Below are 13,797 nucleotides of genomic sequence, written 5' to 3' on the forward strand. Positions count from 1 at the left end.
CCATCCCATTTGACAGCCTATTGCAAATTCTTTTACTTGTTACATTCTATTCAAATGAGACCTGGAAGCATTGTGAAAGTCACACAACATATTTGCTGAACACTTAAAACACTTTTAAAAACACTGAAAAATAAGCTGCTCTACCTAAAAAGAAAATGCTTCTTGGGTTTTGTTCAGCATTTTACAGTTTAAGAAAATGTGGGAATGGTGACACATTAAGAACTGATTAATAAGGTCTGATCAGTAAAGATGTTTAAGTGCAAGCAAACAAATCATAGAATCATAGAATGCCAGGTTGGAAGTGACCTCAAGAATTATCTGGTCCAACCTAGGTAATAGAAGTTTAAATGAAATGAAGAGCTCTTTTCAAATGATTTTTATTGGATTTTTGCAAAGTGCTTCTTCATGCTCTAAGGAGAAGCAGAAGCTCCTTAGAGGAAAAAAAAAAAAACAAAAACAAAGAGGGAAGGATTCGTGCCTAGAGGAGCATGATTGGCATTGGATACTTAGCTGACGTTTGCGTTCTCTGGCTCCGAAATGCAGCCGGCTCGAGGGATGCCTCCAGCCCGTGTGTTCATCGAGGGCACATGACAAATGACGGCGGGGAACCGAAGAGGGGGTGCCATCATGAGACACATCAAGCTACCACCAATTTTTCCCAAAGTTAAGAGTAGAGTAAGGAAAGCTAGTCGTGCCTCACAGGCCGGCGGCTCTCCTGTTGGTTTATCTTTTAGTGAACGCCAGTATTTTCCAGAGAAACCCATCTACATGTTGAGTCACAGCGCAGTCGGATGGCGAACGGCCGGCTACCGTTTCGCCGCAGTAGCGTCAGCAGGTTTCTGCCGAGGCTCCTCAGCAGCACCAAGTCGATCAGTCGGTCGCCGCGTGAGGCGGCGCGAGAGTCCGCTGTCGGGGGCCATGCCGGAGGCGAAGAGCACCCCCGGAGCGGCCCCCACGTCCTGGTTGGCGACGGGTGGCACGTGGTGTGGGCGGGGCGGTGGAGACCGGAAGGGGAGTGGCGCCCGCAGGTGAGTGTGCCGGCGAGTGAGAGATGAGCTTCCGTTTCTCTTTTTGCATTTTTCCTCCGCCGCGGCTTCCATGGCAGTGGTTTTGGGGCCGGCTGTTCTACCTCCGTTTACCCCGGTCCCGCTGCGCACCGGATCTGCGCTGCCGCCCGCTGTGAGGCCACTGGGGCGGGCGTATCCCCGGGGCTGCGCCTGAGTCGGCGGCGGGTGCGACTCGCCTGGTCTGGCTGCGCGGTGGGTGCTGCTCTGGGTTCGGTGTTACTCGGTGGTCTCGGACGGTCAGGGAGAGCGTGAAGCGCTTGTACCGCAGCGGGGCCCGGGAGACGCTGTAAATCAGGCTCCTCCTAGGCCGCTCGAAGGTTGGTGGGACTCGCGTGTTGGTTACCCAGCATAGGCACCGGCCTTGCTGCCCAGCTGGGCACTAGCACGCTGGTAATTGCCGTCGTGTTGCCGTGGTGATTCCCCTCCTGCCTGGGGAAAAAGGTCGAGGCCACCTGTTTCTAGAATAAAATAAAAGGAATTGTGTTTTCTGATTACTGCCAGCTGGGACCAGATAATAGACTGGGAGGTATATACATACGTAGAGGCAGGGTGCAAAAAAGATGGAGCAGGACTCTCTTCAGTGGTGGTTAGTGCCGAGACAGGAGGCCATAGGCACAGACAAACACAAGGAGGGTTCCTCTGAACATCAAGAAGCATTAGATGTGTGAGACTGTTCCAGCACTGGCACAGGTTGTCCATAGAGGTTGTGGAGTCTCCATCCTTGGAAACATAAAAAAGCTGCCTGGGTATGGTCTTGTGTCCCCGTGGCCTAGCTTTAGCAGGGGATTGAACCAGATGACCTCCAGAGCCCCTTCCAACCTCAGCTGTTCTGTGATAATGACCAGTGAAACTAGTGCACCTAAAATTGTCATTATCTTAAGGCAGAAAAATAAATTACTATTTGCAATATCCGTTATCACAAATGCACGCTTGGTTGATATATTTTAAAGAAACAAAACTGCATTGCTCCACAGTTCTATGTTTAATGCAACTGAAGTGATTTGTGAAGAATAGAGCGACAGAAATTGTGTGGTGTTTCCATGCTTCTGCGTGATGTTTTCAAACTTATACAGAGGCATGCTGCAGACTACATAAAGGGTGCAGTAAAAACTCCACTGACGCAGTTTGTTGTTCATCCAGCTAATCCTGTTTTCTGTGACTTCCATGTTGTGTTATGAAGGCTGGGTGAATTTTGGGCAAAATGCTTGAAATAATTGAATTTTGTAAAGACAGCCATTATCAGGAAAAAGTACAAATTGCACAGATAATGCAATAAACGTTATTTCAGGATGGTAAAAAGACCATTATCATAGGAAGTATTTGTAATTATGCTTTTAAAACAATTTTATTTATTTTTTAGCAGGTTTATCAATTAGCTAAAATGGTTTTAAAGAAGAAGAAGGAAATTCAGGTGGATGCATTTTTTTTCGATCAACAGCATCTTGAAAAACTTCAAAGTAAGCTGAATGTTTTTGTCTGGCTTGTGTAATTTCGTTTTCTGTTGAATGCCTTTGCGTAGCTACTGAAATGGATATATTTTTCCCCCTTACATTTTATTTTTGGTGGTTGTGTCTTGTGGGTTTTAGGTGTGTTTGTGGTTTATTTTTATTTTTATTTTGTAATGACAGTGACTTCTTACCTTGACAGAGTTAGAAGAATGCTTTAGAGCACCATATATTTGTTTGGAAAACTCTTTTGTTTCATCATTCATGGGAAGGTGTGTAGTAAAGGGGATTATTAAGTAATTACCCTTACAATGATAAACAATATGGCAAACGGGTATTAATAAAAATATTAGTAATTAATTTTTATTAATATTAAAATTTCCAAACTCATTAAATAGGATCATTGTACAGTTGGAATATATATTTACAATGGGAATATATAGTCTTATGGCAAAATACAAACAATTATATGCAAATTAGGAGGCAATACGTTGGAAACAGAAGGTCCCTGAGAGCAGATAGTGCTCAGTTACAGTGGGGGGAGACTCGGTAAGGACCCTTACGCCAAAAGGGCAATGAATTAATTACTCACAGCTGGTTTTACCCACACGGGGGATGCTGCGACTGCTGTATTAGCAATGAAGCATTGGGGTTCTGTAGTACGGCGCTGGCACAGCAGATTGCCGGCAAGAAGGGTTTGACATGTTGTTCCAGGCTGATCTGGCTTCAGCGGACAGCGGGCAATTGATGACACTTCTTGTGATGGGCACTTGCTTGGTCTCTGGGTAAACTGAGGCATGGCACAACTCTAGTGGCAAAGAGAAGCGGGCTAGGTGGATCTGGTTGCTAGGTAGATCTGGCTTCTAGGCTTGTGGCTTCTCCGGATTGCTGTGTATGGCCGCGGCTTTATCCCAGGCTCTGGACCAGATGCTCGAGGCAGGGCAGGGTAACTTGAGGCAGCTTCTACACGATGGGTCCAAGTAGGTTCAAGAGCAAGGCTTGAAGCAAGGCAAAGGTGACTACCAAGTCAACCTATATATATACCTGGACCAGATTGGTCCAATGGGGCACTGAAGCTAACATGTAGCTGCCCAGTGGAAAGGCGTTCTGCCAGGCTATAACCATAAAAGGCAGAAACAAAGGCCTTGTTTCTGGGGGAGCAGTGGTCAGTGTACATGCTCCTATCCCAGGTAAACAACTTGTTTACCAGACAGGCAGGGGTCCTGTCCCTTTTGTTCTTTTTCCTGTGTTGCCCTGTATTTCTGCAGGAAGGAGGGGAGAGAAAGGGACCATCTTAAGGCCGGTCTGCGTTTGTACTGGACCATGTCATGGACCTACCATGACAAGGTGATAGGAGCTCCTATTTGTAATCCCACTTGCAGTGCTACCCAAAGTGCTAGCTATAGTATGTGGGATAGCACTGAGTTTTAAAGAATCACAGAACAGTTGTGGTTGCAAAGAATCTCTGGACATAATTTTAAGTGTATTTTCCTAGTCTTTATATTTCCTGTAGTGAACTTGATTTAAATGTGCTGTTCAAACACTCTTTTATTTTGTGCCTTTAAAAAAAAAAGTTAATTTATTTTTTTATTTTTTATTATTGTTTAATGAGATAAACTTACAGTGATCTTTAAAAAAACCCAACAACATAAAAACCATGCTGGAGAAAGTCTAGTGAAGGGCTGGTGCTGCTGGATGTCTTCTATGAGGAAAGGCTGAGAGAGCTGGGACTTTTCAGTGTGATGAAGAGAAGGCTTAGCAGGGGATCTTATCAATGTGTAAAATACATCTGAAGGAAGGATGTAAAGTGAACAGAGCTGGGCTTTTTTCTGTGTTGAACAGTGATGGGATAGGAGGCATGGGCACAAAGTAAAACACAAGATGTTCTGAGCACTGGCACAGGTTTCCTAGGGAAGTTGTGGAGTCTGTTGTTGAAGGTATTCAAAGCTGTCTGGCTGTAGTCCTGGGCAGCCTGCTCTAGGTGTGTTATAAATATTATAGTTATGAATGAGCTGCAGAGAAAGTACCAGTATTCAGTTGGAAGAACTATCTCTACAGAATGTATATATATGGGCAATTTGAACAATTTAGATGAATTAGAGAATTTAGAAATTTAGAGAAAAAAAACTTGAGGAGAGAGTGCGACCAGCAAGCCCACAAACAGCAGCTTGGCACGTATCTTCATAGTAACTTTATAAGGAAATATTTGGTTTACTCACGAACTAAGAACTTTTGCGAAATCTTTCCTTGATACTGTGTTTATAGTCCACAAATTATGACACGGATGTGCCGTAATAAGGAAATCGAAAATGGCACTGACCGCTTGGTGCTGTGCTGTGTGGCTGCTGTTTGTCCCAGAGTAAAAGTTCCTGGTGCCTTCTGGGGAAACTTTCGGAGGCTTTTGCAGCTTGGTCCATGGAGTGCGTTGCTGAGAAAGGGCTTCCCGCTTGGGTGGGAAAGCCTTGCCACCGAGGTTTGCAGGGCACGGCAGAACGACTCCTCAGTGAGAGTGGGGTGACTTCCTTCACGGCTGGTGGGTTTTGGCTGGGACGGCTGCTGGCTGGACAATGCGCTATCCCCGCTTGGGGGGCTGGAGCAGTCTGGGAGGTTAGCCTGCCTGTACCAATGGCCAGGCGCTCCCAGCTGTCTGAGCACGCCCCTCCCTCTTGCGCCTCACTCGCTGGTGCTAACGAGCAAAAAGACCGGTTGCCTCGCAGCTCGCAGTCTGAGAGCCTCTTCTAGTTTTGCCAGGTTTAAAACTCCCGTAGCTTCTCTGGGAACACCCATTCAGCACCAGGTGAGTTGGATCAGGTGACCTCCAGAGGTCCCTTCCAGCTTCAACCATGCTGTGATTTTTATGAAACTGGTCTTCACACTGAAGATACTACCTACTATTGTGTTGCTGTGAAGCAGGTGGTTTTTTGTTAGAAAAAAATTGGTGCTGAGGTGGTGTAACTTAATGGATTGTGACACCAGCAGGTTTAATGAAACAGGAGAGCCCCCTAAGAATTATGCAGTGATTTTTATATGATAAATTAAAAATCCTTTGTATCACTTACTGTAATTCCTTTCTAAAAAGTGTCATCTTCCAAATGCAGGGTTTTCAAAGGATGGAGAGCAAAACCTGGCATCTCTGCTTTTGCACTGTGCACAGCTAAGCAATGGCATCCAGCAGATCCAGTGTATTAAACAAGTAAGACTTCACTGTTAGTGTGGTGTTTGCTTAATGACAGTCTGTCATGTGCCCTAACCCTTGACAACTATTAGTTTGCAACAGAATTCTAAAATAAACTTTATAATGTTTTGAACATTCCTAGGAGCAGGTAAAAAGCAGTGATTCAGGCTGCGCATGCAGATAGATATATAGTTCTGTTACTTAAATTAGCAAGGGCTACAGTACTGGAGATGATGGAACCAGAGCAGTACCAAGTTTCCTATTTTGTATGTCTTTATTTTTGACATTAGAAGTGTTCTTGGAATATTATTCAATGCTTAAAACACAATGGGACATGGTAAAGAGAGGACAGTTTTACACCATACCCTTGGATGAGAGGACCTTCTGCCTCAGTTAGTGATGAGAGTATATAGAGTTTTTGTAAATCATATGTTCTGTTGATTATAGATTATACCATTGGTGAAGAAGATGGATCAAAACTCTCCATGTGATCCCATGGTTAAAGCTTGTTTGGATATTTTGGGAGAGATGTATTTTTCACTGAATATGAAGAATCCCTTGAAAAAAGTATTAGCAAGGTAAAAAACTGAATAGTCAAGCCTTTATGGTTTTTTTTTTTTTTTAAATGCACTTCTTACCTAGAAATTAGTAACCATGCATGTGCTACTAATTGCTGTAGTTTAATTACTTAAAATTTGTGGTACTAGTAAGTGAATAAGTACTGGTTTTCTTTCTTGCTTTGTTAAAAATCTTAATTATAGATAATACAATATATATAATTGGATAAATAACTTCAAAGTATTATTTCAATCCATTTCTTTACTGGAAAGATGCCATAGTGTGTAATTAACACTTTGAACTTTCAAATCCAATATTAGAGTAGAAATTTGAAATACTTCTGTTAAAAAAAAAAAATCTCAACTCTGACAGCATCAAGAGAGGGCTGTTCAGAGGAGCTACAACTAAACTGGTTTCTTCTGCCCGCTTTTATTGCAATTTTTTCTCTTGCAAAATTATTGTATTTCTTCAGCAAATTTATTACAACCTTAACAGTTTTAAGATCCAGTGCTTGGCTGTCTTCATTTTAATGTCCCAAAATGTTTGCTCTCCTGAGAGATGCAGGACTTCCATCCTGTATTTGATTGCATGCTAGAGCTTTATACCTTTTTGACAGGCTTTCTAGCTCCAAAATTAGCACATGCCTGTTTCTTTTAAAATGGAATATGTTTTCATGCAGGAAGCAACATCGTAGAATTGTTGGGGCCAGAAGGGACCTCAAGGGTCACCTAATTCTTATCCCCCTGCCATGGGCAGGGATACTTCACACTAGATGAGGTTGCTCAGAGCCACATGCAGCCTAGCTTTAAAAACCTCCAGGGATGGGGCTTCCACCACTTCCCTGGGCAACCTTTTCCAGTGTCTCACCACCCTCATGGTGAAGAACTTTTTCCTAACATCCAATCTGAATCTACCCACTTCTGGTTTTGCTCCATTCCCCCTAGTCCTGTCACTACCTGACATCCTAAAAAGTCCCTCCCCAGCTTTCTTGTAGGCCCCCTTCAGATACTGGAAGGCCATGGTAAGGCCTTCATGGAGCCTTTTCCTCTCCAGACTGAACAGCCCCAACTTTCTCAGTCTGTCTCCATAGGAGAGGTGCTCCAGCCCTCTGATCATCCTGGTGGCCCTTTGGACATGTGTTTGTTATTGGAGTTTTAGCTGACATTGAGTATGAGCTAACTGTGCTATTTCTTACTGTTACAGTTCACTAAATTGTCTTCCTGAACAGTTTATGAAACTAGCTGTACAAAGCTTTGTATGCTGCCTTAGGGAGAAACTGAAAACCACAGATGTGTATTTGTACAGAAAAGTGTTGGACAGCCTTGCTTCCTGCATGGAGGACTTCAGCTTAGGTATGACGACATTGAACATCCTGAATTTCTTTTTAACTGGTTCAGCATTAGTTTGTGTCTTGGTGCAGCACATAAAGTAATGTTTACACTTGATGCAAAATAGATAGCATTGGCTAATATTCAGTAGTTAAAATGTGTTTTCTTTCCTCTAGGTAGAGCAAGTATTAAGAACCTGTTTGAAGAAGGTAAATTTATATTTATAGTAATACTGTTTCACTGTAGATTACTGGTGGGGGTGTATGTGTGAAGAAATAACATGAGGTAGGCATAAAGATCTATCAGATCTGATTTCCTCCTGGTTAATTTTTAATAACTAGTGCCCTCACATACTACATTTTGTTGTCACAGACTTTACCTTGGTTTGTACCTTTAATTTCCAGGAATCAATCTTGCTTTATTGATCAGACCTAGATACAAATCTGAAAATGTACTAGTGAGTGATTCTCAAAGGGCTGGGGCAGTTGATGCTGCTTTAAGTGAAGTGTTCTCTGTTCTGTGCCTCATGATGAAATTGGATGAGGTAACACTGAGCTGTTAACAGCGAGTCTTGACTGTAGCAAGTCTAGGCCTTCTGTGGCAGGAATTTTGTTTGGTAATAATTTAGCAGAAGTCTCATCTCTTGGTAATATGGGATAATTTTGCATGCCGTGTTCTCGGCATGCGTGTAATGTTCACTGCTGCCTGTGGACCTTCTGTTGCTGCTCTGTCTTTAGCTCTTGGTCGTTTTCACTGAGGAACCAGAACTCTCAATACCTCACAGGATTAGGCGAAATGGGTTGAAAATCCACTTGTTTTTTACCAGACTGTTGCAAACCAGCTTGAGATTGCGCTTTATCACTTGCTTCTTTGGGTCTGCACTCAAATGTTAGTTTAATTTGTTCCTGGAGTGGAAGAAGCACCACTATATGGATAACTGTTCATTGTGTCTGTTTGTGATGTGTGTTGCTTTGCTGGAATTTTTATGTTCAGTTTCTCTTAAATAAATCCATACCATAATTTTTTTCTCTAGTTCTTCAGTTTCTGCAGAAGTCACTACTTGACATACAGGAAGAAAACAGGCAAGTGAATTCAATATAAGCTGTGTTTTATCTGTTTTTATTTCACTCTTGAAAGATAGTCTGGTATGGTTTGGAATATCACTTTGATAGCCATACATAGATGAAAGATGGAAATGTTGGTTTACAATTATATGTACATTTAAATTTAAAAAGGCTGCTGCTGAGTGGTTTTGGTTTTTTTTAATATGTGTCAGTATGAGAGGAGAGGAAGAAAATTTAAGTACTGATACTGTGTTAGAGCTGCTACTTTTATGGGAAGCCTTTGGATTGTGATTTTATTAATTGAACTGTGACTATACACTTATTAAAATTCAGGTAGAGTAATACTCTTCCACTTCCCATGAGTGTTTAATTCAGTATTGATACTCTGTTTAGTCCCTTTATAGCAGTCATCATTTAATTTTTTGACATTTCCACCATTGCATAAAGACAAGCCTCTTCACTATGTTGTCTCATCAAATACCCAGAGGAGAAGGGTCCTTAATTGAATGTCTTATACATTAAAAACTTACATGTTGTCTGTCTTTATGTTAGAAGAAAGTCTAGGAATATGTTTTAGACATACAGGAAAAATGAGAAAGGGGCAACACTGTGTTCTATTGGTCTTTTAGGAAAGTTTCTGGAAAAGATCAGCTCTGCTCAGACAGAATCAACTAAGTGAAAATTTGCCAGAGGAACCTGCAGAAATTGTAGCAAAACATGTCATTATGTTTGTTAACTTCATTTTAAAACACTGCCCTTGAGTTTTTTTTGTTTTCCTATAGTTATCTATCTTGTCAACTCAATAAATTAGTTTTAACCATTAATCCTGTCTGAAGTTGGCCAAATGTAGTTTTCTGTGGGTGGTGAAAAACGCTCTTCATTTCCTGTTAATGTCCATGCCTGTCTTGTCTGTTTTCTGCAGAAAGAAGCATGGAAATCATATTGTTCAGACTCAGTTGATGCATGATTTACTGATAGGCATTAAAGTGTCAATGATGCTTGTGCAGAAACTACCAGAAAATATCCAGGGTAGTCTTTGGAAACACCATGAGTCTTCTGTGTGGCAAAGTATGTGTAGTTTACTGAAAACCTCCACAAACTTCCTAATGGATGGTAAGCATAGTAACATTAAAACCCAAATATTTTCAGTTAAGCCAGTGTGTCTTTGCAGAAAAAACAATGTCTGTATGAAAACTTAAGTTTAGCCTGAGTGGAAATAGGACCAGATGAGATTAATGGTAATAGAACTGTAGTAGGTCTTTCAACAAGCTGTGGTTTGTAGGTCATAATTTTGAGGTGTACAGTTTAACTTGTCTTACTACAAAAGCCCCAACGTATTTCCTCTTACTTGCCCTTACTAACAAATTAGAAACAGAAATACTTTTGAGACTCACTGAATGTCTGTGCCTACAAAAAATATATGTATCCATATCAGTTATGCTGTCAGAACTATTTATTAGTGCAGTGTAACTAACTATGCTTACTTCTATACAGATATTTTTGTACAGTAGAATTTAATATAAATATAACTTTAATATAAATTTAATATAAATGTCAATAAGCTGTGACACAATCCTTATCTTACTGGGCTGGTCTGTATTTTCTATCTGTTAAAAGATATGAATAGTCCTGTTACAATAGAGTATAAATTAATTGATTCTTGCTGGCCAGGCACACATTACGGATTTGTGACCATACAATAGCAAGCAGTCTAGGAAAGTTCAGTACCATATTTATAAGTTTGACATATATTTCTAGAACAGAAGGTTTGCTGCACTCTAATGAAAAATATCTTTCTCTGCCATGTAGCAAGTCTCCTGCAAACTGTCCAGTCTGCCTCGGGACTGGCTGTTATTCTGTTTGCTAAGGCTATGTATGAGCCAGTTGAAGAATTACCTTCCTTGGTAAGCACATTTCTTCACTAAAGACTGAAATGTCATGATGTTGTTAAGCAGTGCTGCCAATGTTGTTCAGAGGCTTTGGTGATGCGGTTAGCGGGACTTGCCAACCTACCCAGTCTTTTGCTGGAGTGTATATCCTTTATTCCCTCCTTGCTGTAGGAGATAAGACTCGGGTTTTGATTAGAGGGAAACAGTGTACAAAAAATCTCTTCAGATCTAGGATTCTCAGTTATGCACAAAATACCTTTTCTCTTCTGCTGTGTTGTTTTGTTATTGCAGATCAGTGACTTGCTTCTTGGGTCAGTGAAACACACAGGCGTGCCAGCGTGGTTTGTGAGTAACTGTGGGATTCTGTGTATGGAAGAAATCCCTGACTCAGTCCTTCTCTTTCTTTGCCATGGAGCACTGGCTATGTTGGAATGGAAGAGTGGCAACATGGGTGAAAATGGAGAGAAACTGTTACTAGATATTGCATCAGTCTTGTTGTCTTTGAGTTCAGAGTAAGCCTGTAATTTGATTTGTTTGCATGGCTCATATGGTCCTGTTAGAACATCTCTTTGAGGTTTTCAATGTAAAGATATTAGTTTCTTTGATGGATCATGTAATCTTTTTAATAGATCCAGAATAACTCTCTCAGTTTGAAAAGTATAATGTTTTGATATTGCCTACATAGTTCGAAGTTGCAGTTTTCTCCTGCATGCTAAAATAAAACATCGGCTTCTATGCTTTCAAAAGTACAGAGGACAACAAAATGTGCCAATGAATAGAATTACTTGAAGTAGGATGGCATTAAATTATTTTTTCTGGTTGCAAGCATCGATTGCTTGGACTACCAACACTACTGGATAGGAGATTAAAATGTGTATTTAGTTTAACCTTTGTTCCTGCCTTGGAGGTAATTCTTGTGATTTTGTTTTCATGCACATGGTACTGACTTTAAGGTTTTATATGGCAGTAAAAAGTTTTCCTTCTACTTTCATGAGGCATGCAATAATATAACACCTTCTCAAATATGTGGATATTAATTTTAATTTTTGTTTTAAAAATAGCAAGCATAGTAGCTTGTCAGTTTTCTTTTCCTCCTATTTAGAAGTTGTAGTTGTGACCAGTGAACAGCATGTAAGGTAACTAAGTGTCTTGGTAACTTTGCAACATCTGGTTTGCCACCTCCTTTTTGTGTTGACTCTTTTGTTCAGCCAGCGGTTAGTGTCTCCTTATGTGCTCTAGTGTAATGTAAACTAACGTGATGAATACTTCTTATGAAATAATATTTTTTTGAAAAAATGGTCAAATGCAAATAATGAGCTTTGTGGGTTTGTGTTTGTTTTTTTTTTTTTTTAAGGTTAAAAGAATCTAGTATGGCAACGTCTTTGTCTAGAATCCTTGCTATTTGGACTAATTCAGCACTGGCTGCCCTTGTTTCATGTTCCCCAAATCTAAAATTCAAACTTAATGGGAATTCTGACCTAATTGGGAAGTTGCTGGAATACATTTATACACACTGGGAACACCCTCTGGATGCTGTTAGACATCAAACCAAATTGATATTCAAGAATCTTCTTCAGATACACCGAAACACTGTTACTGGATCCAATGAAAAATCAGACCCATTTTTTGCAAGGCTGTTAAATCGTTTGCTGAGCTTGGAATGGCACGTAAAAGGGAAATATGCTTGTCTTGGCTGTCTTGTGAAGTGTATGGGCACTGAATATATACTACAGTTGGACAGAACAATTCCAGCACAAATCTTGGATGTGATGAATGATCAGTCTCTTGCACCCTATGCTAGTGATCTTTTGGAAATCATGTTTACAAATCACAAAGCCCATTTTACTTTGAACTTTCCAGAAAGCACTTGGATTGACCAGTGGCATGACACCTGGGTTTCTCCTCTTTTAGTAATACTGTGTGAAGGGAACCATGACCAAACTGCTTATATAACAGATTACTATTTACCAAAATTGCTCAAATGTAGCCCCAACAGTCTGAACTACATGATAAGAATTCTTCAGGCTTCTGCAGATGCTAATCTAGGTAAGAAAATACATACTGTACTTGTGATTATGATTATTTTTTTTAAGTGATCTTCTGTTATTACTAGTAATAATAATTTGGGAGAAAAATCCCAGATGGTTATTATTGTTGTTAATAGTTCAAGGGGAAATTCATAATAATCATAAGTGTGTCTGCATGCCATAAGCAGTAATTGCTATTCTAACTGTGGGTTCCTTACTGTTCTCTTTACATGCCAAGATTTACATATTGCTATTTTTTAACACTGTTATTTTGTTACTTTTCTGTTTACTTTTTACACGGGCATGTCCTGAAACAGGGCTTTACAGATTGCTTTTTGTTGCAAGTATGTGGATATGAGATTTTTGATCGTCTTGTAATTTCTGCATAATTTAGTGTAATTCTAAAATGAGGGCTTTTGAGACCTCAAGGTTCTTTTTTGGCATGTTCAGGACAAAGGTTTTTGGAAATCAGGTGATTTAGAACTAATTTAATCTATGACAGAAACTGTTGGGGTTTATTGAGTAAAAAGTGAAAGGGGAATAAGGGTCACATGCTGGAAGCATTGGGATTTACTGACAAGCATTGCAATTAGTACATTGTTTATGTTAATTGAACTATAATTATTACTGGCTTTCATTTTCTTTAGACTCTTGCAGTACTAGAGGAGCTCTTGGAGCATTAATGGCATGCCTAAGAACAGCCAGGGCTCATGGACACCTGGAACTTTCAAATATGATCAGCAATGGTCTTGTATCCACTGCATGTATAAAACAGGGTCTAGTTCATCAGCGCAATCAGGTAAAGGGACAACTGTTTTTGTATATCTTTTAATTAGAAAAATTGCTCTGATCCTAAATACTGTGTCAGCGTTCTGTTAAAACAGATGTCATCATAGGTGTCTGTAACTCTTTTGTGGTTAACATCTAAATATCTTTCAGGTTTGCATTGATGCTTTAGGTTTGCTTTGCGAAACTCATCGTAGCACGGAAATTGTGTCTGTGGAAGAAATGGAACTAATTCATTTTTTTCTGATGTACAACTTGAACAACCAGTCTCCTTCAGTAAGGCAACAGATAGGTTCTTTACTGAGAAAGGTAATTTCAAACTATAAATAATGTCTGATGAGCGTGTTATAAAGTTGCTTATCTGAAAGAGTAGAAGCTCTAAGACCAGGACTATGTGCAATGTATTACTCAACTAACTGGTGGTAGTCATTGCAGGCAAGGATGGCTTCAAGATCAAA

General features: G+C 40.3%; 1 protein-coding gene across 1 annotated transcript in view; it reads left to right on the forward strand.

Moving 5' to 3' along the window:
• The first annotated feature begins 2,448 nt into the window (after window positions 1–2,448).
• THADA (THADA armadillo repeat containing) overlaps window positions 2,449–13,797 on the forward strand; it is a 190,949-nt gene continuing 179,600 nt past the window's right edge. Inside the window, exons 1-12 of the mRNA XM_054397089.1 lie at window positions 2,449–2,524; window positions 5,611–5,705; window positions 6,135–6,265; window positions 7,449–7,597; window positions 7,750–7,782; window positions 8,607–8,659; window positions 9,564–9,750; window positions 10,447–10,541; window positions 10,818–11,038; window positions 11,881–12,572; window positions 13,201–13,352; window positions 13,493–13,648. Of these exons, the coding sequence (XP_054253064.1) occupies window positions 2,449–2,524; window positions 5,611–5,705; window positions 6,135–6,265; window positions 7,449–7,597; window positions 7,750–7,782; window positions 8,607–8,659; window positions 9,564–9,750; window positions 10,447–10,541; window positions 10,818–11,038; window positions 11,881–12,572; window positions 13,201–13,352; window positions 13,493–13,648 (2,040 nt within the window). The remainder of the gene's footprint in view (window positions 2,525–5,610; window positions 5,706–6,134; window positions 6,266–7,448; window positions 7,598–7,749; window positions 7,783–8,606; window positions 8,660–9,563; window positions 9,751–10,446; window positions 10,542–10,817; window positions 11,039–11,880; window positions 12,573–13,200; window positions 13,353–13,492; window positions 13,649–13,797) is intronic.

The sequence above is a fragment of the Indicator indicator genome, chromosome 2 (genome assembly GCF_027791375.1).
Source record: "Indicator indicator isolate 239-I01 chromosome 2, UM_Iind_1.1, whole genome shotgun sequence".
Classification (NCBI taxonomy): Eukaryota; Metazoa; Chordata; class Aves; order Piciformes; family Indicatoridae; genus Indicator; species Indicator indicator.